This window comes from Balaenoptera borealis (assembly GCF_965194805.1).
Source record: "Balaenoptera borealis genome assembly, chromosome: 8".
Lineage (NCBI taxonomy): Eukaryota > Metazoa > Chordata > Mammalia > Artiodactyla > Balaenopteridae > Balaenoptera > Balaenoptera borealis.
In genome coordinates, this window is record NC_138865.1 from 26823332 (window position 1) to 26849596 (window position 26265).

The following is a 26265-nucleotide window of genomic DNA, read 5'->3' on the forward strand; positions in this document are numbered from 1 at the left end:
GATTTGGTGCGTTTGTGGGAGGAGCTGGGTTCAGGATCTTCCTATGTTGCCACCTTGAACTGGAACCTATTTACTACGTTTTAAATTTTGGTTTTCAATCGTTCAGTTTGTTACTAGTATATGGAAATATGATCAATGTTGTGTATTAATGTTTACATATAGATCTTATATTCTGAGATCCTGCTACAGCAATTTATTATAATTTATTATGAGTTTTCTTATACATTCCTTGGAATTTTCTATGTAGACAATTATGTCATCTGTAAATAATGACAATTATATTTCTTCTTTTCTAATATGTATGCCTCTGTTTTCCTTTTCTTGCTGCACTACACTAACTAGAATCTAAAGTACTACATTGAAAACTAAGAGATGAGAGTGGACATTCTAACCTTGTTTTTGAACTCAGGGAAAAACATTCATTCTTTCACCATTTCATGTGATGTTAGAAGTAGGTTTTTTGTAGATGTTCTTTATTAGGTTGAGGTGGTGACCTTCTATTCCTAGTTTTCTGAGCATTTTTAATATGAATGGGTGTTGAATTTCGTTAAATGCCTTTTCTGTATTAATTGGTGTGACAGTATGTGTTCCTTTAGACTCAATATGGTAGATTACATTGATGATTTTTTACCATTGAACCAGGCTTGCATCCCTGGAATAAATTCCACTTGGTCATAGTCTGTTATTCATGTGGATTCTGATGGTAGGTATTCTTGTGGATTTCTTCTAGTAGGGTAAATTACGGTTCCCCAAAAAGGTCCGTGTTTAACCCCTCCTATGACAATATGTGAATGTCACCTTGTATGGAAAAAAGGACTTTGCAGCTGTGACCAAGTAAAAAATCTTGAGATGAAGAGATTATCATAAATTTTCTGGGTGGGCTATATATAAACACAAAGATTTGTATAGGAGGGACACAGGAAGAGTCAGAGTTGGAGAGACCATGTGATGAGGGAAGCAGAGATTAAAGTGATGCACTTTGAAGATGGAAGAATGGACTAATTCCAAGGAATGCAGGCAGCCTCTAGAAGACAGAAAGGGAAAGGAAACAGATTCTCCTGTAGGGCTTCAAAAGGAACAAGCCCTGAGACACCTTGACTAATAGACTACTGAGCTGCAAAAACTTTCTTTCACAAAGGGTCAAGGAGGGCTGGGAGCACATATGTGCTGCCCACCTGGACAGAGGAGGACCTGTGAGGCTGACCTACAGATTAGTGGAGGTGGAGAGACATGAGCCCCTTTCTTCTCCAAGCTCTTTGCAGGGTCCAGCAGAGAGCCATGCCACCTGCGGAAGCCTGCGGCCCCAGTTTTGCATGCTGATGGTGTAGGGGTCATGTTCAGGGAGTCCCTGTTGTCCTAACCCCCGCCTGGGTCCTGGGGAAGGAATCAGAACTCAGAACCTGGAGAAGAGCCTTTGGCCAGCAGGGAAGGGGGGTGAGGCCCAGGGCAGGTCTACAAAAGATCAGAGCATCTGAGTGCTTTAGGAGGAAGGGGCTTCAGAGGTGGGCCAGCACAGGCTGTGACGGAAGCTAAGCAGACTGGGAGGGGGGGCAGTTCAGGGAGACAGCAGGGGTCTGCTCCCTGCCCTCATTGTTTGCTCGTCTCACCCTTATGAGCGGGTCATTTCCCCTGCTCTGATGATTCGAAGTCTCTGCCGGCAACCGCAGGACGGTGACTGAGGCCTCCACACTCCTCAGCATGGATCCCAGCTCCCACCCAGATCTGGGGCCGCAGACACCTCTCCCCCACCCCTGCTGCCCCTGTGAGCAAGCTGTTCTTGTGAAACACGGTCATAGTTTGTCAGGAGGAACTGTTTTCTATGGGAATACAAATCAGTGTTGTTACCAATACACACACATGTCCAGCCATGGGTGGAAAGGGAAGGGACAGTAGTTCTGGGGTGTCTTTGCACACCCCTAGGCCCCTAAGGCCAGTCCCCACAGCCACAGCCAGATGGGTCCTCCTCCCTCAGTTGAAAGAGATGCTGCTGCACAGAAATCCCACAAGTTCCACAAAGGGGCCCAACTGTCGTTTCCCTTAGACACACCTGTAACAGGTGCCCCATGAATTTCCCCGCGCCCATTCCCCTCGTTGCATCCTCACTGGGATTAAGAGGTAGCTGCCTCAACCACTCTCCACATTGCAATAATCCCAGTGGGACTAGAGAACGCTCCCGCTATGACGAGGCAGACAGTCCTGTCCCCATGGCCAAGACTTTTCCTCTCTGGTCAGGCCACCCACACAGGAAACCCTGCATGAGCGGAGGGTCACCCCAGCGCCATCGCCTGGCCACTTCAGGGAAGCAGAGAGCAGCTCCATAAAGACAAGGGCCGTCTCCAGGCTCCGTCCTAGAAACTGGTTAGTGTCCAGAGGGCTGAGAGGCACAAAAGCAGCTCTCCCTCCCCAGACGGTTCAGGGATGCAGAAGATGGTACACATGCCCCAGAAGGCCCCTAGCCAAGCAGGCTTTAGAGAAGGGGATGGTGAGGGGGTCCCTGGGGAAAGTGAGAGCTGTGCGTTCCCAGGGGCAGCCTGAGGAGTCCTTGTCTATGTGGAGGAAAGGTTTGGCCACCTGTAGATCCATAGCTCCTGTGACCTCCCTCACCATTCTTTCCTCTCAGGTTCGCTCTCTATGGAGCAGCTCAACACGAAGAAGATGACAGTGGCCTGAGAGCATTTCCCACGAAAACTATCTTTATTCACAATTTACATACATCACTCCAAAGGTCCTGCCCACACCCACCTCCCCCACCTCCCTAACCCCCCACAATCGCACTTCCCCTCCCCGCCCTGCTGGTCCTGCCCTCCCTCCCTTCCCCCCACATCCTCCAGGATCAGCTCTGGGGTGAGGAGGAGCCCCTAGGCTCCCCTGGGGGCCGCCCTGGGGGGCTCGCCCTGGAGGGCCGGCCTGGCTGTTCCCTACTGGCTGCAGTGCTTCCTCTTCTTCTTCCTCCTCTTCCCTGTGACAAAAGGGTCACGCTTTCTCTTTCTCGGCTGTGAGGGGCGAGCCAGGCCCAGAGCCAAGGCTGGCCTCGCAGAGACCCTGTGGCCAGCCCCGGGGATGGGCAGCTTCTCAGCAGCGGCGGGGCGCCCACACAGAGCCCGCTTCCTCGACTTGGGAGCGGCTGGTGGAGCTGGGCTGGGGCCTCTTCTCTGAGGGGAGGGGGCCTGGGGAGCTCTCTGGGCCCCCCAACCTCCAGGGGAGGCCAGGCCTGAGGCAGGGGCAGGACTCTGGGACAGCCAGCAAGGCAGCAGGCTCTGCGGAGAGGCAAAGAGGAAGGCCAGGCTGGGGAGCTCCTCCTCGTCCTCACTGGACGCGTCCCTGGGCCCTCGGGCCTCCCGAACAGGAGACGCCTCTCTGAGAACAGACGCATCCCTGGGTCCCAGTAGAGGGCCAGTGCGCCTTTGACCCTGGGGAGGGGAGGGCCGTCCGGCCCGGAATGGAGAGACCTCCTGACGTCCTCGAGAGGGAACAAAGACTTTGGGCCCAAACGGGCCAGTGTCTGTTCGGATGGGCCTATGAAGAGCCTCAAAATCAATCTCTGGTGGGCAGGCTCCATCACTGACCCCTCGATGGCGGTCTTGGTCGTGCCTCTGGGCACCTTGGCCGGCGTGGGACTCAGAAGGACTTGAGCCCATTCCGGGTGCACTGTGGCTCGGGGCTGCCGGCCCACCCTCGTCCTCTTTCAAGGCCAGGAGTCGTTTCTGCACCAGCTGGTAGGAGGGAGGAGGACAGTGACGGCTCCACGCGCACGTGTGAGAGGAGGAGCACTGGGCAGTGGGACAATGTCCCTGGCGGGGAGGACGGGACGGGTGACCCCAGGACTAGACTCCAAATACAGACACGGTGGCATTCCTGCCATCCTCCTGCACCTTATTCCCAGCTTTGTGTCCTTCCCTCCACTCCCGGCTTCCCATCCTCTCCTTCCTATCACCCTTCACTGCACCCACCCCAGAAAGGGCCCTTCCCCATGCCAGGCCTCCGAGGCAAGGAAGGGACGGACAGAGCCATGTGGGCCTCCTGCTCTGGGGTCCTACCTCTCCCCTGCTCACTGGGGTCCCTCCGTGCCCTGGTCTTCCTGGGTGTCCCTTGTCTCCCCTGTTCTACCTGCGATCCCTCCCTCCTCTGGCTCCCCTGGGCCACCTGGTTTCGCCTGTCCCCTGGATCCCCTGGGGTCCCCCCTCCCCTGGGGTCCCCTGGCTCCCTGATTGTCCCTCTCCGTCCCCTGGCTCACTTCTTTAGGGTTGAGTCCTTCCTCCTGCTCCAGCTCCTCAGCAAGGGCCAAGAGATCCAGCTGTGGGTCTGGGGAAAGCAATTCTGCCAGGAATCGAGGGTGAATGACTGCCTCCACCTCAGACAGAAAGAAGAGGCTGTGAGCATCCTTGGCCAGGAGTGGCCTGTGACACAAGAAGACCAGGAGGGAAAGTGAAAAGCAGAGACCCACCCCCACTCTCCTCCACAAGGCGGGGATGGTCAGCACACACACACACACACACACACACACATGCACATACACAGTCACACACAAAAGAGCACATATACAGATGCACATACACAGACACACAAAGGCATACACACAGACACAAACATATACACACATACACCTGCGTAAACCTCCCCTAACACCAGGCTCAGGAACAAGGAGCTGAGCTTAAGTCCCATCGGCCTGAGCAGAACCCAGATCTTGGGTGCTGAGAGTTCCATGCCCTGGCATCTTGTAGACCCCAGGTTCCAGGCCCAGCCTACCATGGTGACAAAGTCTTCCTGAGAACACAGCTTGTCAATGTAGCTCAAGAGACCCGGGTCCAAGTAGGTGCCGTCCTCTTCCTGCTTCAGCTCATTTCCGTCCTTTCCACATTCTGTATCTGATTCGCCTGTGGCTGAGTGGACGGGCCCCACCAGCGCCTCCATGATGTCCACATACTCCCTCACAGCCTCAGGGGGAATCTCCTTGGGTGCCTTGGGCTCCGGGGTCCGCTGGGATCTGTGTGGCTTCGGGTGCGAGGGCTGGGCCCTGGGGCTGGACATCCTGGGAGCACAGGCTGAGGCAGAGCAGGAGGAAGGGAAGGAAGGTGAGGGACTCCTGGTCCACCTCCTGACCACCGACTGCACGTTGGTGAGGGCATTGTTTGGGGGACGTTGATGTGGGTGTGGGAGGGGTCAGGACCATCTGAAGCCTCATGCACAGTTGGAGAGGGGAGGTAAGGGGGTCATCTAAGGGAGTCACAAGTAAGGAAGTGGGGAACCTCCAATTTTCTAGGGGTCTCCCCTTCAAGCCCACTACTTAGGCAGACTTCGTGTGGGGTCCTTTGACAGGGAGGTGTGAGAGGAGTTACAAAACTGACCAAGTCAATACCCCGTAGTGACAAAGGGCAGCTGAGACCCCACCCCCCCCACCCCCCCGCCTCGGTGGCTGTTTTGGTTGAAAGACCAATGCCCCTGTCTTGAAAGAAAAGGATCCACATGGGGACGGTGGCCAACCCTAGGCCCCTGTTACCTGTGCCTTCAGCTCCAGTGGGAAGCTGGGTGCCTGGCTGAAGGCGCACTTTCGGGGCTGGGGGCCCCCGAGGATCCAGCTTCGGTGGGGCTGGAGGAGGCAGGTCCTGCGCGCACTGCATCCACTGCAAATGCTGAATGTGCGTCTCCTCCTCGGCCGCAAATTCCATGAACCTGGGGGGTGACGGAGACACAGGCCACCCTGAGAAAAAGGCCTGGGTTCTGGAGCCCAACAAAGGCAGCCAAGAATGAGGCACTGGGAGAGGATGTGCCTTGGGGCCGTCAAGGCCCTGTGAGGTGCTGTCCACAGCAGAGAGCTGCTCCTGGAAGTGATAACAAGATCTGGGACCCTTCCTTCCTCACCAGCACTGGAGGGCATTCAACAGCATAGACCCAGGTCGCTGAATTGAACCAGGTCAACGGGACACATGGCTGACCCAGGGGGCACCCTCCTCATGCCCCCGTCCCCATCCAGAACCACATGAAGGGCTGACAGCCAGAGGCTGGAACAGGCATGTGTTCCCCACAGGGGTCCTTGCCCGAATCCAGGACCCTGGGCTGGGAATGAGAGTCCTGGAAGATAAACCTGGAGACAGGGCCCAGGAGAGGCTGGATGATGTGGATGCTGAGCTTAGAGGAGAGGCCTTCCTTTCCTCTGAGAGGCACTCGTTTGTTTGGTTTTGTTTCTTAAACCAAGGGGATTACCATGGAGCAAACACTGGAAGGGCCGGAGACCCTTGGGCCGACGACAGCTGGCTTCCCCAGCTTCTTCAGGGATTCCAGGGTACCCACTTAGGCCACTTTTCATAAGGAGAGGGGGTCCCAAATCTATGTCAGTGGCCGCCAGCCACCCACCACTAAGGAAGCAGCAGGCTGGCGGGTGGAGCTCTTTCCCCGGCCCAGCCCATATGGCCGGAGTTGGACCCCTACTGGACTCACAGCTTCACCCTGCCCTGTCCTGAGACCTTCATGTCAAGGCAAGGGTAGGTCAAAATCAGGGGAGGGCAGAGCTCCTGGTGGAGGAAGGACAGAAGTCTCAAACTCTCAAGGTGAGGGAGGGGTTTCTGGGGGACAGTAGGGCCCCTGGGCTGCGGGGACCCTGTGCTGGGTGACAGCCCTTCTCCTCTGTCCTCTCTGATGAGCACCCCCATGGCCAGACCCTGCCCTCACCCACTCGCCTCACCCTCCACGCAGCCCCTGGGCCCAGGACGCTGACTCACTTTTCCGCCATCTTGTAGTAGATCATCTGGTCAAGGTTGCTTATGCGCCGCCATTCCTGCACGGCCCTCCACAGTCCCTCCTCCTGCGTCATGCTGGGCTTCAGGCGGGCCAGGGATCGAAGCACTGGGCTGTAAGCCCTCGGGGTCAGTCTCTGGGCACAGCCCAGCCCCCACCTGCCTGACCCCACCCGACAATGTGGACCACACATCACTCAACCCAGAATGACTGAGCAACAGGAGGGTGAGAGGCGGGTGTCTGGGAGGGCAAAGACAAGCCTTCCCGGCCACTGCTGTCACCGCCTCACACTCACTCAAGGATGACCACCCACTCCCAGGCTAGAGCTGGGACATTGTGCCTTGGGGAGCTCTTTTCCTCTTCAAGGCTGCATTTTCATCATAAAAATCACTATCATCAATGAGGCGTGGCATGTGCCAAGCAATCTGCTAACATTTCATAGATTAGCCCAAGGCGTCTTCTGCACAGTCCTCTGAGTGAAGTGTAATTGTCCCCTTTTTACGAGGGACCGGAGGTTTAGGATGGAAATGCCTGCCAGGCTCACAAGTCTAGTGGGAGAGAGCCCACGCCCTTAGGAGAGCTCTACCATCACCCTGTTCCTCGTGGAATTCTCCACAACGAAGTGGAGGCATGCATAAAGCGCTCTCCTGGGCCCCGCGCTCCTCCCCCTCCTCTGAAGTGACCTCCCCTGGCCATGTACGCTCAAGTCCTGTATGAAAGGACACGGCACCACAGGAGAGTGCGGCATCCACTCCTTGGCTCCTCACCTTACACCATCACCCTCTCTGACTGCAGGTCTTCAGTCCATATTACCATGAGAATCATGGAAGAGCAAGCTGGCCAGACTCACAGGATGGTGGGGCCCATTGAGATAGGGCACATTTCAGTCCTGATGTCACGGACTGGTAGGCCCACCCATGTGACCGACAATGTGCCTTCTCATAGCATGGACATCGCCCTCACACCTTCCTTCCAGTATCCCTAGAAACCTAACGTGCGAGTCCATCCCCAGTTCCTCTTTATCTAAAAGCTCCCATAAGCTCAGGACCCCCTGAGCGTTCACTCACATGAGAAAGCAGGAAAAAGCTTCTGCATCAGGACTCTGGTGAAAGTGTCTCCGGGCCAGGGGCTTGAGGTGCTGCCAACGTCGGAAGTTACTGTACACGCTCTGGGTGTTAGAGGAGCCATCCTGCGAGGCGTTGGACTGGTTGGTGGCCAGGCGGCTCTCCCTGGAAGTGCCATGTGGCCATGGCCCAGAGTTCACTGGGCGAATGATAGGGGCCAGCTGGGCAGCTGGTGGTGGAGCTTGAGGAGGAAAGCCTGGGGTCCAGCCTCCCTTGCCAGCCTGACTAACTCCAACAGCTGGAGCAGTCACAACGGTCCCCATCACAGGGGTTGCTAAGAATACGGGTGCAGGACATGCAGCACTCCTGCTGAGGGCCCCTGGAGCGCTCCAGTTGAGGGGGGCCTGAGTAACGACAAAGGTCTGAGTCTGGGGGGCCTCCACTGGCCTCCCTTGTGACCTGACTTGGACAGTGAGGTTGCAAGCCCCATGGGCACTGGGGCCATGGCCACCATTAGCCACCAAAGGCGTCCTGGGGAAAGCTGGCAGCAGCAGGCTGCTGCCAGGAGGGAATGCTGGGGTGATGGGACGTGGCAGGTGCTGCTGCCAGGGTGGCCGGTGCTGGGCGCCAGGAATGGGTGGAGGGAAGGGCACTGCCGTGAAAGTAGACAAGGAGGCACCAGGGTTCATGGTCACATCCGTTCCCAGCACTGGACATGCTGTGGAGGCAAAGGAAAGGAGTGAATGGAGGAGGAGAATGGGCAAGTGGGACTGAGGCTTTCTGTGGCATCAGAGTGTAAATCTCCACAGGTCAGGGACACTTGGACAAGGGAAACTGTGCAGCGTGCAAATGTCTTCAAGTGATTTTCATGCCCTGACCTCCAGTTGAGAATTATTCCACTGGTGACCCCGTGCCCATCCACCAAGGTCCCTGACCCCTGTCTGCCGAGAAGAAATCGCCTCAGCAAGCACTGACTTGGAGAGCCTCCCTAAGGCACCCCCTGGCACCTAAGCCTCACAGGCTGTCTCCCAAGACCTGGAACTGGGTGGACATCCGCTCTGTGAGAAATGCCCCTCAGCCGGCGTACTAGCAGGTAGGGACCTTCTCCAAGGTAAGTTCTAGGCCCCCAAAGGCCCTTTGTGGACAGGCACTGTGTAAAATATTGGGGCCCCACCTCCTCCTCAGTCCTCCTTTTCCTGATGTTCAGTATAAATCCCCTCTTTCTTTCCTAGCCTCGCAAAACAAAACAAAATGCTGGAAAATATCTCTCTAATGGAATCTTGATACAAACCCTTAACACTGGCCCAGAATGCACCTGCATCTCAGAACAACCCACAGCAGACATGTAACATGGGCCAGGTCCTGCCACCCCCTCCCCAGTGCCCAGAGTCACTGTCATCACTCAGGAGTTCTGTTCCTAGGAGGCGGTGCGGGTTGGGGGGGGGGGTCTGAGAAGTAGGTGCGTGTCCCTTAGATTCTGTCATTTCACAGCCAGTGATGGCTGCAGAGGATTAAACAAGGGCCAGGGAATTGTCATGTTACATTGGTCGTGGGAGTACAGACCGCCTGTGGTCCTTCCCCTTCCAGCTCCCAATAATGGAAAGACAATCTAAGAAGCAGGCATAAGCCAGGTGCCATGGCGATCAAGTTGTCTGGAACACATCCTTGTTCAGGAGAACAAGGTACACACCACGGTGCACCTAATTAATTAGAACAGGTGTCATAGGACGTTTAATAATAACACAGAAGATCGTCTTCCTGCCCCTGGGCTACACTCCTTCCCCCTTTAAAAGAGGAAGCAGCCTTCACAGACAATCCACCCGAAACAACCCCACTCCACATCTGTTCCCTGTCCATGAAGGAGTGACATGAAATATGAACAAACTCTTCCTCTCAAGGCAGCCTGAGAGTCCACCATGAGATATGGGACGAGATGAAGTAGGTCTGAAGTACTGCGATTCCACAAAAGGAAGAACAATTCAGAGCAACTCAGGAATCTGCGCCCTCTCTTGGCTGAAGTTACACGGTTGCCCATCCCCTGTTGAATCCAAAGCAACAGTTGCCTGAACTGAGAAGTGAGCTCTGGGCTGGGAGGAGTGGACGAGGTGTGGGCTGCGGCAGTTAGAGTAACCTCCTGCCTAGCTCTCGGAGAGGACACTTCACTGCAGGTGTGGCCACACACAGCCCCACTGAATAGTTTTCTCACCAAGACCATCTCTCCCCACGGCCCCCTTAGATACAGTATGCTCCTGTTCAAATCCCTTAGAAAGATATGGTGAGGCAAGCTTCAGGTGCCTCAGGAACACAAGACACGTCTAGGCTTTCCTCATGACCCTCCCTGTGTCACCACCAGGACATCACACACATCCTTACACACACGTTTCAAAGTGGCTTGTCTCCCTTCTAGAAAGAATCAACCTGCCTGCTGCCATCCTTTCTCCATAGCCAGGCCAATTCCTCTTGATCCACCTCCAATGACCCCTCCTCCCCAGTGCAGTCTCGGGTTTCTTCAGGCTCCCCAGTCTCCCCAGGTGAAATGTCCTCGTGTGTCCAGGGCTCTCTTCTCCCTCTACTTCAGTCCAACTGTGTGCCCACCGTGAAGTGTCACGTGTGAACCCGAAGGATGTGAGGGATGGCAGGGTCTCTGAGAACACACCCTCAGCCTATAGGCTTACCTCCTTCTGAAGCCATCCTGCAGGCTTGGGCACGGACTACTGCTGCCTGGTAGCCTCAATGAGAAAAGTCAAGACCAGGACCCAGAGAGTGACCTGCTTCAACAGACGCTCAGGATCCAAGTGAAGGAGGGACAGGTTTGAATCTAAACATTCTGCAGTGGCGGAGGGGCAGAGGGCACGTGGGTCTGGGTAGGGTGGGGGTGGGGAGACATTCCACGAGGGCTCTGGCAGGTAGGCAAGAACCGGAAGTTCCTTCCACCTCACACAGTGGCAACACAATTGGCGTGTGCCTCTTTATGCAGTTTATAAACTGTTTTTTTCATTCACGGCACCGAGGTTGGACTTGATGTTCCCTTCCTTTCACTTCTTTTTCCATCAACCTAGTTTTGTGTCCCTCAACACACTCTGCTTCCTACCTGGCTCTTGACTTACTTCAACAGAGACTAGACTTTCTGATCAAAATTCAGGACTGTTAGTCTGATAAACACTTGGGTATTTATGGCCACATGGAACTGAGTATTTGAAATTAGGATTGTCTCAGCAGATCCAGTGTCTTTGACTGCTGTATGTACATCACTCCTAAGGGAGTGGTCCTTGTGCTCCAACCAACATCCAGCAGGACCAGCCTTACTAATGACCCTTTGTGCTGGAAAGCCCCCGTCCATCAAAAAACCGTCATGCAGCCCCCATGTCCAAGACCAGAATTCACTAAATGTCTTTCTCATAGTATTCCATGGTTGTAAAAGATTTAGTTTTTTACCTTTTAAATGATTTTAGTGTAATATTTTAAGCGAGTAACACCTTCTCATGGTTCAAAATTAAATTGTGCAAAATGGAATATGCAGTGGCAAGTCCTCCTCCCACCTCTTTCCCCTGTCAACCCAATCCTCTTTCCCGGAGGAAACCAGTGTTATCTCTTTCATTAAAATCTTCCCAGAGATACGTCATGCAACTAAAAACGAAGGCAATCTGTTTTCATTTTTTAAAATGCCTTCATTTTTTTTCTAGTTGAAAATTCATATACGTTCCTATATATCTGAGGATATTTCCAATGATTGCCTTTGTACGGGTATCGTGGCTCCTCTGTTTCTGCACTAGATTCCTAGAACAAGAATTTCTACAGTCTCTTACATTTCAAAGCACATGAAAGAATAGGGTGGCTCGATCTAGTAAAGAAAAGTAACAAATGCCTAACTGAATTTGACTTTTGAATTTCACATAAACAATGAATTCATCTGTAGTACAACTTTGTCCCATGCAACATTTTGGACATAGTTTTACTGCAAATTCTTTCCCTGTTTATCTGAAATTTATGTTTAACTCGAAATCTGTATTTTATCTGGCAACACTACCAAAAAATTAGAACATACTAAGCTATTATCAGTTACTCATCCTTATGAGAAAGAGAACTTGGAGTGACGAGACTCAAGTGTGCATCTTGGCTCCAACAGAAAACACAATTGTAAACATACACAAAATCTGCAGGCTCTTTGGATGAAATGGATTTGGAAGAGCCATCATATAGCACTGAACATCTTGGCTTAGTAGGGGTAAGGACAGAAGTAAGGAACAAGAAGGCAGAAAATCTTCTTCTCTTTCCTTATGTTAAAGGGACTAAACATCCTAGAGCCCTGGTTTTTCTAGGTGTTAAAAGTCTACTATCCATGAGATGGATGTGCACCTTGGCACAATGCCAAGAGTTTATCCACCAGTGTCCAATCCCCATTCAGACAAGCCCACTTCCATCTAAATCCTAGCCTGCAAGCCCTGCTTACAAGTTTGTTAATTTCCTGTCTGCATTACATACACTTGCTCTTTACAATCTAGGCTCATCATTGCATATGGTCCCATCTGCATGGGAATGATGGTAGCATTCCTTTTACAAAACTTGTCTGATTATTATTTTCATATTGAGAATCCATGTCAGTCAGTTTACCACTATCAAAATGATATGAAAGAGTATTCGTGGTTTGTGTTGTGAGAAGAGAGGACTGTTAGGAAACTTGTCAAGGGAGATGAAGGCTGAAAACCTCAGAGGATGGCAACCAAATCTCTTGGGAGACGAGATTCTCTCACTGCTGTAGCTGCAGTAGAACTCCAACTGATTGTGGGGTGTTGGGGAAGGAAACAGAGGTTTAGAAGGACTGTTCCACAGTGTGAAAAAGACTCCTGTTGGTGCTTAAGAAGTTCCTTGCCCCTTGTCAGGAAAAATTGACTCAGAAGAAGATGAGAAGATAAGGTGAGAATATTTCAAGCAACAGCATGGTGAACTTTATATCTAAAGAAACTCCTGTCGGGGACTGAAAAAAAATAAACAGTTTGGGAATGTCGCTCAGTACTGGAGCTTTTACAATGAAGGAAAACTCATATGATTTTCAACCAATAACTTCATACTAAAGGGATGGTGAGGCAAAATATTGTACCCAGGCACTCGAGAAAGGCAGGCTTCCTTGTTGCTTCCTCCCTTTGTTCAGTCATTCAACCAATTATTTACAAGATTCTCACTCATAATTCTGATACAGTATTTGAAGGACTCTTCTCAAGGCCACTGATACAAAAATTGCACTGTGCAAAAATTAGCCAGTCCCAATTCTGCAATCACTTTTGTAATACTTCAAAATCCTACACCCCAGAGACAGAGATAATCAAATTAGCCCAAATGTAATTTGGGAAGAGCAGTCACAGAAGGGAGTATCTAAAAGTCCTTTGGATCATGATCTCTGACTATTCCTGCACAGAGGCTGCGGGCAGGCATTGACTACTGAGAAAAAACAACTCTGGACATGCATCACAGGCCTCAGAAGACAGTTCATCTTCCACTCAATCACGAAACGTTAAAGAAACGAAGAGATACCGTGTTTGTGTCTTGTGGAGTTTTCAAGTCTGTGCACTTGGAGGCGCTTAGTGCTGTTAGACGTGAGGGGTCTTCAGAGGCATCCTGTTGAGTGAGAAATGCTCTAATCTTGCAATTGACCAGAAAGAGGATCTGATGATTGAAGTTTCTTTGGGAAGTATTACAAAGTCAGGTCAGTAAGTTGATCCTGCTACTATTTTTGTTGTTGTTGTTGTTTTTAATGCCAACTGAAAGTCTGCAAGATATTACAAAAAAGGAGGGAGGGAAAGGAAAATTTTTCCCATACTACCTGCTGTGTTGAAATTGGCCCAGATTGTCCACTCTCTCTCAAAGTTATTTAAAAAAAAAAAAAAAAAAACCGTACAAAGGAAACACCTGTGAATCAACATTTATTGAAAAACCTCCATGTATTAAATACACTGAGAAAAAATATTCTAGTAGAGTAAATGCGTTTGGAAAAACTCTAGGAACGGAGTCAGGAGACAGTATCTTAAGAGTGTTTCCCAGGTCTGAATTCTTGGCTAGAATTGTTCTTTAGCGGAAACTTCAGGCTTGCTAGGAAAAAGGACCTACTGTTTTTTGAAAGGCATAAACAAGAACCAAGGAACTGCAGTCTAAAGGGCATGAAAGCACTTGCCCCAATTTGAGGCTACTGTGCTTAGAGCGGAGCTCTCCAGAACTCTTTGTAGCTAAGTGCATGGGTTTCAGGTGTGCAATAGAAAAATCACGAGTGCACATCTCACAAGAGCTGGTTTTAAGAAGACACCGTCACGAAGGTTCCCGGCGAGGAGCGTCGCCAGAGATGCTGCGTAGCGTGCCCGACCCTGCATTTCTCTCCTCTCCTGCAGAGACCTCCTGGAACAGATCCCCGCGCGCCCCGCGCCTGCACGCCTGCGCACGCCTGCGCACGCCCACTGGGGCGGGGCTCTCGGGCACGCGGACCGCCGTCCTCCCATGGCTCCTGGCGTCTGTTGGGGCAGTTGGCTCGGCTCCAGAAGACAGGAGCGCATGCGCGAGCGCGGAGGTTGGGGCCCCAACAGCCGTCCGGTGGGGGCGGGGCCTGTCATGGCCGCCTCTGGAGTCAATTCTAGGAACCCTGAGGTAAGGGGTACGGGGACTTTTCAGCCCTCAGGTGTCACCGCTCTGCGCTGGTGTTCACCCTGTGGGATATTTGTGCCCTTGTCCGTGTAAGGAGACTCCCCACAATGTGGATTCACGCCCCCGTAGAGCTCGATTCCCTTGAGGGGTTTACCCCAGGGTTATTGGCACCACTGGGGAGCCGGCTGCATGAAGGGTTCAGTGATTGCGGGGCCTACAGTCGGGGGGAAATAGTGTGTGTGAGCTATTAAACAGGTGCCATTCTAGGCTGCGGGTTCTGAAGAGTACAAAAGCTAGAGGGACGTTCTTGCGAGTTGAAAACCCTCATCTGGTTCCAAAGGTGTAGCTCAGGTCACTGGAATATGAGTGAAGATCTAGCGAACATCCTCACAGCTTCACTAGTAACTTTTTAACATAAAAATATCAAACAACACTTATGTTCAAACGGTACTCTTTTGTCAATGAGAGGAGTAAGTTTGCTGAATCTAACAATAAACATGTATTCGTAGTCTGATACTCTCAGATCATGACGGAATTGCAAGCAGAGTTTGGCTGGTGATGCAAGAGTTCAGCAAAAATCAACGAAAGGATTAGGTAAGAATCAATTCTGTATATAGAATTTACAGTGAAGAATAGTGTACATTTTCAATTATTTGTAAATTATGTGCACACATCCATTATATCTTTAAAATTAATTGTATGGTATATATCTCCACATTTCTTTAGGGAGTGCTGATTCAGGTTATTAAGGCTTTGCTTGATGACACACCACTGCAGGTGCGTATGGGGCTTAAGGTAGTTTATGTTTGTATTCTGAGGTTGTGAAAGTACTGTGTGGGTGTGTTTGTAGTGTGAATTACATATATGTGCGTTTGTGGCTTGTTGGAGTTCAGTGTCTGTATTTAAGGATATTAAGAAGTTACATTCTTGTTTTTGGCAATTGGGGAGTTGTGGGTGTTAATGTGTATCTGGAAGTGTCATGTTGTATATGCGTATTTGTAGATCTTCCAGGGATTGTAGGACCTCATGGGCAGTGGGTGGTTTTATGTATATCATTATTTGGGAGTCTATTGGGAATGTGTTTCCATGAATTCCTGGCGTGAGGTTTATTTGTGTATTTATGGAGTTGGTGAGAATCTGAGTAGTGTATTTGTATTTGTGGGTTGGTGATGTCTGTGTGGATATTTGGGGTTAAGTGGAAGACATGAGTGTGTTGTTGTGAGAGTGGATGTATTTGAGTTTATGTAGAGGGTTTGAGATGTAATTCAGATGTACTCAAGTTGTTTGGGTTATGTATTTGTAGTGTAAGACTTTGGGAATGTGCGTTTATTTGTGTGTTTTCTCCCAGCATGTTAGAAATGCGTGTCTGATGGTGGGTCCCTGCAGCCACAGGTGGAGGCAGCCAGGAGGCTCAGTGGTCTTGAGCGGGTGGTGGCACCCCTCTCCAGCCTCGGTTTCCCCACTTGCAAGGTGAGGACAGGCAGATGAGTGAATGAATGTGGTAGTCTCAGCTCAAAGGATTAGAGGATGGAAAGAAGGGGAGGAGGGAGGGAGGGAGGGACACACAGAAGGAGGGAAGGAAGAAGGTGGAAGGAAGGAGGGAGGGAAGGGAGGAAAGATGAATAGGCAAAAAGACAGGATCACAATCTGTTAAGGATAAACTAGGAAGTTGCCCCCGTATGGTCAGCTGTGAAACCCTGGACAGGTTCACTGACCTCTCTCAAACTTACTCCTCTCTCTGAGCTCTCCTTGTTGACCTGCAGGATGGAAACAACTATAATAATAGAGGGGAAGATAGCTTGTCCTGGATTCCCAACACCTGGAGCTCCCAGACCCGGCACTGTTCTGGCACTTTTCTTGGCTGTGCACTTTAAGAAGCACACCGTGGTGCTCAGTGCCCGGTCATGGTCAGCTCGTGATATACACCCCGCTGTGCTGGGCTCCTCAGGGTGGGGAGGTGCTGCCTCTATCTGACTTCACCCTAACCTCACTGCGGATCAGCAGTTCAGTCCCAGGGCCAATTATAAAACAGTGTTTATTTGTTATTTAGTTGAATAAATTAATCTACTCTGAGGTACTGTGGGTACCTCTGGAGATATTTTTTGAATGCATGCATGTTGTGCATGACAGAGAAAATCAACATCATCTGGTCCAGCCCCCAGCTGATACAGGAAGCCCCTCCCCAGGACCTGAGGGGTGACAGCCAGCCCTGCTGGCATCTCTCCAGGATGGGAGCACACGGCCTTCAAGATGCCCAGACTTACTGCACACCTGATGTTCCTGTGCTGTAACTGCCCTGGGACAGCCAAGCAGGGTCCCAGAAATAGTGAATATCCCCACCCCACCTACATAGCCGGGCCCCCCGCTGTGCTCCTGTCTGCCACATTGCAGTTTTCCATCACATCCCCCCACCTAGCCCCAGAGAAAGAATCACAGTGCGAAATGAATGAGGACATGAATTTGACAGAAAGCTGAAAATATGTGGAAACTGGGCAGAAATGTTTAAGAACGCCCTGGGTTGGGGGGCCAGAGTTGCAAGGACATGACCAACCCTCAGCCACCACATATCACACTGAGCAAGAAAGTCTTTTTTTAATTGAGACATCACTTGCATACCATAAAATTCCCCTTTTAAAGTGTACAATTCAGTGGTTGTTAGCACATTCACGGACTTATGCAACCATCACCACTAATCCAGAATGTTCTCATCACCCCCAAAGAATACCCCGCCCTCCCGACTGAAGCAGGGAGCACGATGGCCTTCAACTACCACCACCTACCTCTTCTACTGAAGAGATGAAACAAAATTTAGAAACGATGTTTGCATTGAAGACCAGAAAAGTAGACACTACAAGACTGAAGACAGAGGTAATCTAAGAAACATCCACAGCAGTGACCAGCCCAAGTTCTTTGAAAAGTATCTCAGAGATGTCAACTGTTCTTTCAAGATTCAAGATGGACAAGAAGCAATTGACTGGCTTCTTGGTTTAGCTGTTAGTCTTGAATATGGAGATAATGCTGAAAACTACAAGGATTTGGTACCCGATAATGCAAAAAATGCTGACAATGCAACTAAAAATGCAGAGCCCATGATCAATTTGGATGTAAACAATCCTAATTTTAGGGCTGGTGTCATGGTCCAGGCTAACTTTCAGCGTCAGCTCATGGTGGTTACCTGGCAGTACTTCAGGCAATTAGCATTTTGGTCCAGGAGCCCTGACATAGGATGCAGTTGCTAGCACAAACCCAGCAGAAGAGGGCTTGCCTGTTGGTTTAGACAAGTATATTCTTGGTTTTGACACAAGAGATGTGGTTCTTAATGAAGCTGCTCAAATTCTGCACTTGCTGCATATCGAAGAGCTCAGAGAGCTGCAGACAAAAATTCATGCAGCCAGAGTGGCTGTTCAGGTGATTACTGCTGATCCAAAGACAGACCACAGACTGGAGAAAGTTGGAAGATGAACATTTTAGAATTTTAGCTTCCCCCTTACCTAGTACTCTCTGGCATATATTTGGAAATCAAATATCACATTTTCAATGGAAGAATCCCAGAAATTTGACTATGTTCTAGAGAGCTACCATCATTGCCTTTTCTTTAATAACTTTTGGGAAAGTGGAAAACAAAAAACAGATCCTGTACCCATCAGGCAATCACTCACCACTCAGGGCCCCTCAGACCTTGACAACCATGAATCTACTTTCTGTCTCTGGATCTGCCTATTCAGGACATTTTATATAAATAGAATCATACCATACATGACCTTCTGTGCCTGGCTTCCTGCACTCAGCATGTTTTCCAGATTCATCCACATTGTAGCATGTACTGGCACTTCACCCCTTTTATGGCTGATTAACATTCCATTGTTTGGATATACCACATTTTGTTTAATCCATCATCCAATGGTGTACGTTTGGGTTGTTTCTGTTTTTTGGCTATTATGAACATTCGTGTACACATTTTTGTATATATCTAAGTGGAGTTGCTAGGTCATAAGGTAATTCTGTGTTAACTGTTTGAGGAACCACCAAACTGTTCTCCACAGTGGCTGCACCATTTTACTTTCCCACCAGCAGTGTATGAGAGCTCCAATTTCTCCACATCCTCACCAACACTTATTTTCCATTTTTTCTATTCTAACCATCCCAATGGGTGTGAGGGGGTATCTCACTGTGGTTTTGATTAACATTTGTGATGTTGAGCATACGTTCATGTGCTTACTGACCATTTGCATATCTTCTTGGGAGAAATGTCTATTCAAGTCCTTTGCCCGTTTTTGAATTGGGTTGTTTGTCTTTTTGTGGTTGAGTTTTAGGAGGTCTCTACATATTCTGGACACTAGACCCTTGTCAGATCTGTGAATTGCCAATATTTTCTCCCATTCTGTGGGTGGTCTTTTCACTCCCTTAATAGTGTCCTTTGATTCCAAAAGTGTTTAATTTTGATGAAGTGTATCTGTTTTTCCCTTGGTTGCCTGTGCCCAACAAAACCTTTGACTAAATTCTCCACACTCCTCAGACAAAGTCCTGTGCCCTCTCCCTGCTCAGTCTCCTGGACAGCAGGTCCATTCTCAGACCCTGGTGCGCTGCGCCCCCTGGTGGCGCCTGGCCATTCAGGACACGTGGGCGATCCAAGCAGCAAAGCACAATCAGGTTCTGAGGGCATCAATGTTAGATGTGACAAAGCAACATCTGTGCTCAAGGCTACTTTCTTCCTCTGGGAAGAGAGAAAGAGGAAAACATTGCCGCTTTCCAGTCCCAGGCACAGCTGGCCACTGGCCATCTCTCTTTGTATCCTGCCCCCTATACTGTGAGGTGAAGATTCCAGTCCCCACTCTACAGAGGAGGAAGCTGAGGTTTGGGGAAGTGCAGTAAGTACCCAAGGTCCAGAGTTACTGATGGAGCTTCAGGGACGAGCTGACTCTTTCATTTATTCTTTCAACAAATATTTGTGAGGATGCATCCCCACAAAGACCCCAGCTGAGCCCTGGCCAACTCAGTCAGGGACAGACTTAACAGGATTAATGCCATAGGGAACTTCAGGCCAGGACCCCGAGGATCCTGGCCCAGGGTCTGGGGTCAGCGTTTGGTGGGGAGCGTGGGAGAAGGGATGTCATTGTTCCCAGGCTGGTAGCCCAGAGCTGAATGCTGACTGAAGAAACCCTGAGAGGGAGATGTCAGAGGCCTCATTGGTCCTGCTCCTGCTGTGAGTGGAACCTATTGCCCACGGAGCTCCTGAGTCCCCCGAGAGCCGGCCAGGTGGGCCTCATCACCTGACAGAAAAGTCAAGAAAAAGTGCAAAGTGCAGGATGGTGAGAATGCGGCCCTGCCCTCATCTGTGTGTATGGACAAAGAACCTTGGTCTGTGTCTGCTTCACTCCTTCCCAACAAGAGATTCCAGAAGGAAACCCAAGGCAGTGGTTTCCTGGGTGTGGGGACCCTGAGCAGGTGGGGGCAGGCATGAGGGGAGGCCTTCTTAAAATGCCTGAGTCACTTGAATATGACTTTTCAAAAAATAAACTAAAAATAAAAAAGAATGATCAAAGTGTCCTAGAATTGATTGAGGTGGTGGATACACAATTCTGAATATACTAAAACCACTTTAAGTGGGTAAAATGTATGGGGTGTGGATTCTTTCTCAAGCAAGCTGTTAAAAAAGGGGAAATTTTCTGTGGTCCTGAATGTTCTCCGTGAAATGGTGGGAAGGACAGCACGAGTAGTGGGCTTCCACTGGCACAGACGGGCTGGGGCACCTCCACACATAGATGTATTTGCAGGCTCAGGACCCCCAAGGGGTGGCTGAAGCACAGATTCCTGGCTCTCTCCCAGACCATCCAACTCAGCAAGTCTGGAACAGGGGCCTAAGAATCTGCATTTCTGAAGTTTCCTGATGATGCTGGGCTGGTCCTGGGACCCACTTTGAGAATTGTTGGCCCAGACAACCTCTGGTAGCTCTGGGTACCTCTGGGGGCAGGTGTGAGAGGGAGAGGTTTCACCACACACCGTTTTGAATTTCATACTGCGGGATCAGGCTACTTAACAAAAAATACATAGGGGCTTCCCTGGTGGCGCTGTGGTTGAGAATCTGCCTGCCACTGCGGGGGACACGGGTTCGAGCCCTGGTCTGGGAAGATCCCACATGCCGCGGAGCAACTACGCCCGTGAGCCACAATTACTGAGCCTGCACGTCTGGAGCCTGTGCTCCGCAACAAGAGAGGCCGCGATAGTGAGAGGCCCGCGCACCGCGATGAAGAGTGGCCCCCGCTTGCCACAACTAGAGAAAGCCCTCCCTCAGAAACGAAGACCCAACACAGCCATAAATAAATAAATAAATAAATAAAATTTCAGAAAAAAATACATAAATAAGATTTAAACTTAAACAATGGTTAGAACTTATCAGAATTAGGTGTGTGTTGGGCTTCTCTAGTGGTGCAGTGTTTGAATCCACCTGTCAGTGCTGGGGACACAGGTTCGAGCCCTGGTCCAGGAAGATCCCACATGTCGCAGAGCAACTAAGCCCATGTGCCACAACTACTGAGCCTGCGCTCTAGGGCCCACGAGCCACAACTACTGAGCCTGCGTGCCGCAACTGTGAAGCCCCTGCGCCTTGAGCCCGTACTCCGAAACAAAGAGAAGCCACCGCAATGAGAAGCCCGCGCACCGCAACGAAGAGTAGCCCCTGCTCACCACAACTAGAGAAAGCCCGTGGGCAGCAACGAAAGCCCAACACAGCCAAAAATAAAATAAATAAATTTATCAAAAAAAAAAAATAACATTCTAACTTAAAAAAAAAAAAAAGAATTAGGTGTGTGTAGCAGAGATGGCTAAGTGCACTCCACTATCCTTTCTCTTCCTCTATCATAGAAACTTTAGTTGGGAACATGGATGGATACCTGGAACAGGAAGTACATCTCCCTGATTCCCTTCCATCTAGGTATAGCCACGTGGCTAAGTTCTGACCATAGATGGGAGTGGAAGTATCCAGAAACTTCTAAGAAGTGTCTTAGAGAGTTCCCTGGTGGTCCAGTGGTTAGGCCTCGGCATTTTCACTGCCATGGCCCTGGGTTCAGTCCCTGGTCAGGGAACTAAGATCCTGCAAGACGCACAGCGTGGCCAAAAAAAAAAAAGGAAGTGTCTTAAAGTGTAGGATGCACACTTCTTTCTCTCTTCCTCCTTCCTGCTGGATAGATGCAAGCATGATGGCTGGAATTCAAGCAGCTATTTGGGCCACAAGGTGGAGACTACGTATTGAGAACAGCAGAACAGGAAGTTAGGAGGAACCTGGGTTTCTGACAGCATGGAACTGCCACACCAGGCTCATCCTGCTTGCCTGGGGACATCCTTTACATAAGAAAGATCATCTTTCTTGCTTAAGCAGCTGGTATGTTGGGGTTTGTGTTACTGATAGTCACACTTGCCCCGAGTGACACAGCATATAAAGTAACTGGCACAGCATCTGGCCCATCACAAGAATCCCAGCTGAGGATCCTACCCAGTCACACATGTATGACGGGAGTGGAGTAGAAATGAACCCAGGCCTGTGAGCCTGGGAGGGAAGCTGACACAGAGACCGTGAAATTCCACTGCCCCACCCCAGCCCTGGCCCAGCTATTGGTCATTGGTCCTTGGTCTCTGAAGGCCAACACCTAACAAAATGACATGTGTTAAGCCACACATTCTTCTGACTGTATGTTTTGCCAATTCAATTAGATTTTCCTCTGGTTGATATTGGAGTGAGTCTTCATTTCCTGACCATCTGCTGTTTGGGTGGCAGGAAAGTCCTCTGAGCGCTAGAGGAGAAGCCCAGATTGAACGTGCTCCACGGACGCTCCAGGAGCAGAGGGGCTGATGGCGGAGTTCCCGGGGAGCTCCCGACAGCTGCGCCACACACAGGGAAGCCCAGGGGCTGCCAGCCCCCGGTCTGAGCCTGCGTCCAGAGTTCTTCCCGCTCCAGACGCTCATAATATTATTCAGTTTAAAAAGGAAGGAAATTCTGATACATGATGCAGCATGATTGAACCTTGAGGACATTATGCTAAGTGAAATAAGCCAGTCATAAAAAGGACAGATACTGTACAAGTCCATGTGTATGAAGCATCTACAGTCATCAAATTATAAAATCAAAAAGTAGAATGTGGGGTGCCAGGGGCTGGGGGAAAGGGAATGGAGAGTTAGTGTTTAATGGGGAAAGTTTCTGTTTGGAATGATGAAAAAGCTCTAGAGATCTTTTGTACAGCGATGTGAATACACTTAACACTACTGAACTGCACACTTAGAAATGATTAAGTGGTAAAAAAAAAGATTACCTACCTATATCTATATTGATAGATCTCTTGTATCTCATTGGTCACAGGCCTTCTTGGAGAGTATCTCTGTGACTGTGTCAATCTGTGTCCAGTCAGAGGGTAGGGACCACACAGTGACCCGAACAGGATGTCTAATAGGCCCAGTTAGTAAGCACTGATGAGACATAAAAGAAAGCTCCAGAGAACCCGGGGCTGAGGGAGGGCACTCGCGGAGGTCAGCTTGGAAGGAGCTAGGCCTCAATGGAGAAGGCATGCCTGAGCCCACTAGATGTCAGGGAAATCTGCTGGTTTGTGTGGGCCAGGCTGGTCTGCAGCCACCATGGCGCAGGCGCTGTGCCTGGTGGCCAGGTACCTAGCAAGCTCAGGGCATCAGGATGCAGGTGGGGGCTGAGAGCGGGAAAGCTGAATCTAGAGGCCTTGGAAAGGTAATCACCAGGGTGGGGCTGCAAGGTCACAAGGCAATGTCATTTGGGGTGCATGGCTGGGCACCAAATGTCCTGACCCCCACACCTCAGACCCCCAGGCATCAGAGCCTCCTCCCCCTTCCACCCCTCCAGTGCCCTGAACTGGAGGAGCCTGACATTTTGCTCACCAGGAAGGAGAAATGTCCAGGGGTATTTGGAGCTCAGAGGCAATGAACTGGTACACTGACCTTGGGAGAATAAGAGGCCTCCAGTACAGGATGCCAAAAAAAATAACTGGTAAAATAATATAAAATTATTATTTTATCTGAATTTATCTGAATAAAATCTAATAAACTGGATTACATAAAATTGAAAACTTCTGCTTATCGAGGAATGGGCTGCTGATACACAAATAGCACTGGTGAACCTCAGAAATATTTTGTGAGTGAAAGAAGCCAGACATATAATAAATGAATCCATTTATTTGTGGTTCCAGAACAGGCAAAGTGAATTAGAACAGTGGTGGCTTCTGTAGTGGGGGGAGAGGGCTTGACTGCACAGGGGCCAGAGGAAACTTTCTTGGGGACAGCAATGTTCTAAGACTTGGTATTCGTGATGGTCCATCTAAACAGTTCTCAAAACACATCAGTCTGGACCTCCAAGATGAGTGCTTTTTCGGTGTATGTGAGTTATAATTCACTGCTAACATCTAAAGCATATCTCACCCTGTCTAGCCCTGGCTGGAGAGGTAGCTCGAACACGGGCTCTCCCTGCAAAGTTCAGAGAAGTAAGACCAAGGCCTGAGGCTGCACGGCCAGAGGGCAGAGGCCAGCCTTGAGACGAGAGTGTCCCTCGGGTTCCCTCTGCCCTCCCCAGTCCACACCCTGGTGACTAACTTCTGCATCCAGGAGCCACCCGCACACCTCTGGCCACCCCAGCTGACACAGGGCGTTCCCTAAGGAGTGTGTGATGGACAGTGCACTCAGTGGGTGGTGGGCTGGGAGCAGAGGCCACCTTTGGTGGGGGGCAGGGGGGCGTCCCTCGGTATCACTGGGGGGCTATGGGCATCATGGAGGTCATGAACATCACAGGGGCCATGAGCATCACTGGGGACATGTACATCACAGGGGGTCACGGGCATAATGGGGACCATGGGCACCATGGGGCCTGTGGGGGTCATGGATATCATAGGAGCCATAGGCATTTGGGACAATGGGCATCATGTGGGCCATAGATATTATGGGAGCTATGGGCACCAAGGGGGCCAAGGACATCATGGGGTGTCATGGGCATAATGGGAGGACATGGGCATCACAGGGGCTGTGGGCATCATGGAGGACACGGACATCATAGGGGAATATGAGCATCATGGGGGCCATCAGCCTCTGGGGCCAGTGAAGTGGGAGATGTCCCCAGCCTTAGGCTGGGCTCTCGCTTTGGCCTGAGTGGGTGGTGCCCAGGAGCCCAGGGTTATCCCCACCCCATCTCTGGGGATGCAGAACCAGGACCCTGGTACTCTCTGAAGCATCCCTGATCCTACCTGGCCTGTGCCTTCTCCTGCATCCACTCCTGGGGAAGCTTAGGGAATGCTGGGATGCTGTCACCTGAGAGGGGACAGTGAAGCCAATAGACGTGCCTTTGACTAGGGATCAAAAAGACCAGCAATACTTTTTAAGTTGTTTCTTTTAACTATTTTGTCTGGTTATAAAATAATGTAGGAAGTATACACACAGAACTGTAACTGACAGAGGCAAGTCCTCTAAAAAAAAAGGCATTTTTGTCATGCCATTTTTGTTATGGATGAAGAAAGAAGCCAGCAGGCTTACAAGGTGTCACATGCCCACTGGAGAAAGCTTGGTAAGTCAGCAAAGGTGATTAGGAGGAAGACCTCATCCCACCACCCAGGGAGAACCATGGTTAACATTTCAGTGGGTTTTTTCTAAGGAAGTGTGTTTGTATCATTGAAATCATTTAATTTTGCAACCTCTCCCCATAACAGTGTAGTGTCAGCCATAACAAGCTGCACTGTAAGCATCTCTTGTAATGGTCACATGATATTCTATCACGGAGGGGCCACAAATCATCCTTTCCCTGGCATGCATTTAAGTTGCCTACAATTTTTCATTTCTTCATATAATGCTATGGTGAATTATTCATAATGCTTTTATCATATTAAACAATGTCTCTTTAGAATAGATTCCCAGCAGCAAAATTATTTGGGTCAGAGGATATAAATATTCTAAAGGCCCTTGATATATATTGCCAAATTGTTGTGTGGAAGAGTCAATCACTGTGTTTGCAGATGCTTCTCATGTAGCAACTGTGGAAATTTGTGTACATTCAGGGTTTGTTGTTCATTGTGAATCATGGTTTCAACATATAGGTCTTTAGCTCTGAGGCTATTTTTTAAAATATGTGGTAGCCATTTATATTTCTTTTGATTCACTGGCAGAGACAATGCTCAGAGTTTGTCAAATTATTTTCTTGGTCCCATACATCTGGGTGTGATCACATGACTAATTCTCATGTGTGAGAGGAAGTGACCTGCTACTAGATTGAAATATGCTGGGTCCCTGGGCACCACTTGGTTGAAAAGCAGGAGAGCCCCCTTACCCACATCAGGTGTGTGAGAGTGAGAAATAAACCACTCTGTATTAGCCACCAAAATGCTGGGGTTTATCTGATACCACAGCAAAGTTTGGCCTCTCGACCAAAATACTCACACTATTAGTTATCTATCACTTTAAAACAAATAAGTGGCTTTAAAAAATAATCATTTAGTGTCTCTAATAGTTTCTGTGGGTCAAAAATTCAGAAGTGTCTCTGCACAGTGGCTCTGGCTCAGGGCCTCTTATGAGGCTGCAGTCAGATGTCGGCTGGGGCTATAGTCTCACCTGAAGATTTGAGTGGAGCTGGGGATGTACTTCCAAGGTGATTCACTCCCTCATGGCCAGCTGGTACCGGTGGCCATTGCTTGGAGGCTTCAGCTCCTCCCCACACTGGGCTCTCCTCAGTGCTGCTTGAGCATCCTCACAATATGGCAGCTGGCTCCCGCAGAGAGAGTGATCCAGGAGAGGAAGACAGAAGCCACAGTGCCTTCTATGACCAAGCCATAGAAGTCACACACCATCACCT

General features: G+C 50.0%; 1 protein-coding gene and 1 pseudogene across 2 annotated transcripts; one reads left to right on the top strand and one right to left on the bottom strand.

The window, feature by feature from the left end:
• Positions 1 to 2918: 2918 nt before the first annotated feature.
• On the bottom strand, positions 2919 to 10487 carry LOC309633807 (NUT family member 2G-like; the record flags this gene model as incomplete). Its single annotated transcript, XM_082403054.1, has 7 exons — positions 2919 to 3740; positions 4235 to 4351; positions 4747 to 5013; positions 5415 to 5670; positions 6717 to 6845; positions 7800 to 8514; positions 10472 to 10487. 7 exons carry the CDS (start codon positions 10485 to 10487, stop codon positions 2919 to 2921), a joined length of 2322 nt encoding a protein of 773 aa, XP_082259180.1.
• Positions 10488 to 16537: 6050 nt separating this feature from the next.
• LOC309633808 (RNA transcription, translation and transport factor protein pseudogene) lies at positions 16538 to 19940 on the top strand (annotated as a pseudogene). The gene is made up of 2 exons: positions 16538 to 16710; positions 17218 to 19940. The product of its transcript is annotated as an RNA transcription, translation and transport factor protein pseudogene (transcript).
• Positions 19941 to 26265: the final 6325 nt, after the last annotated feature.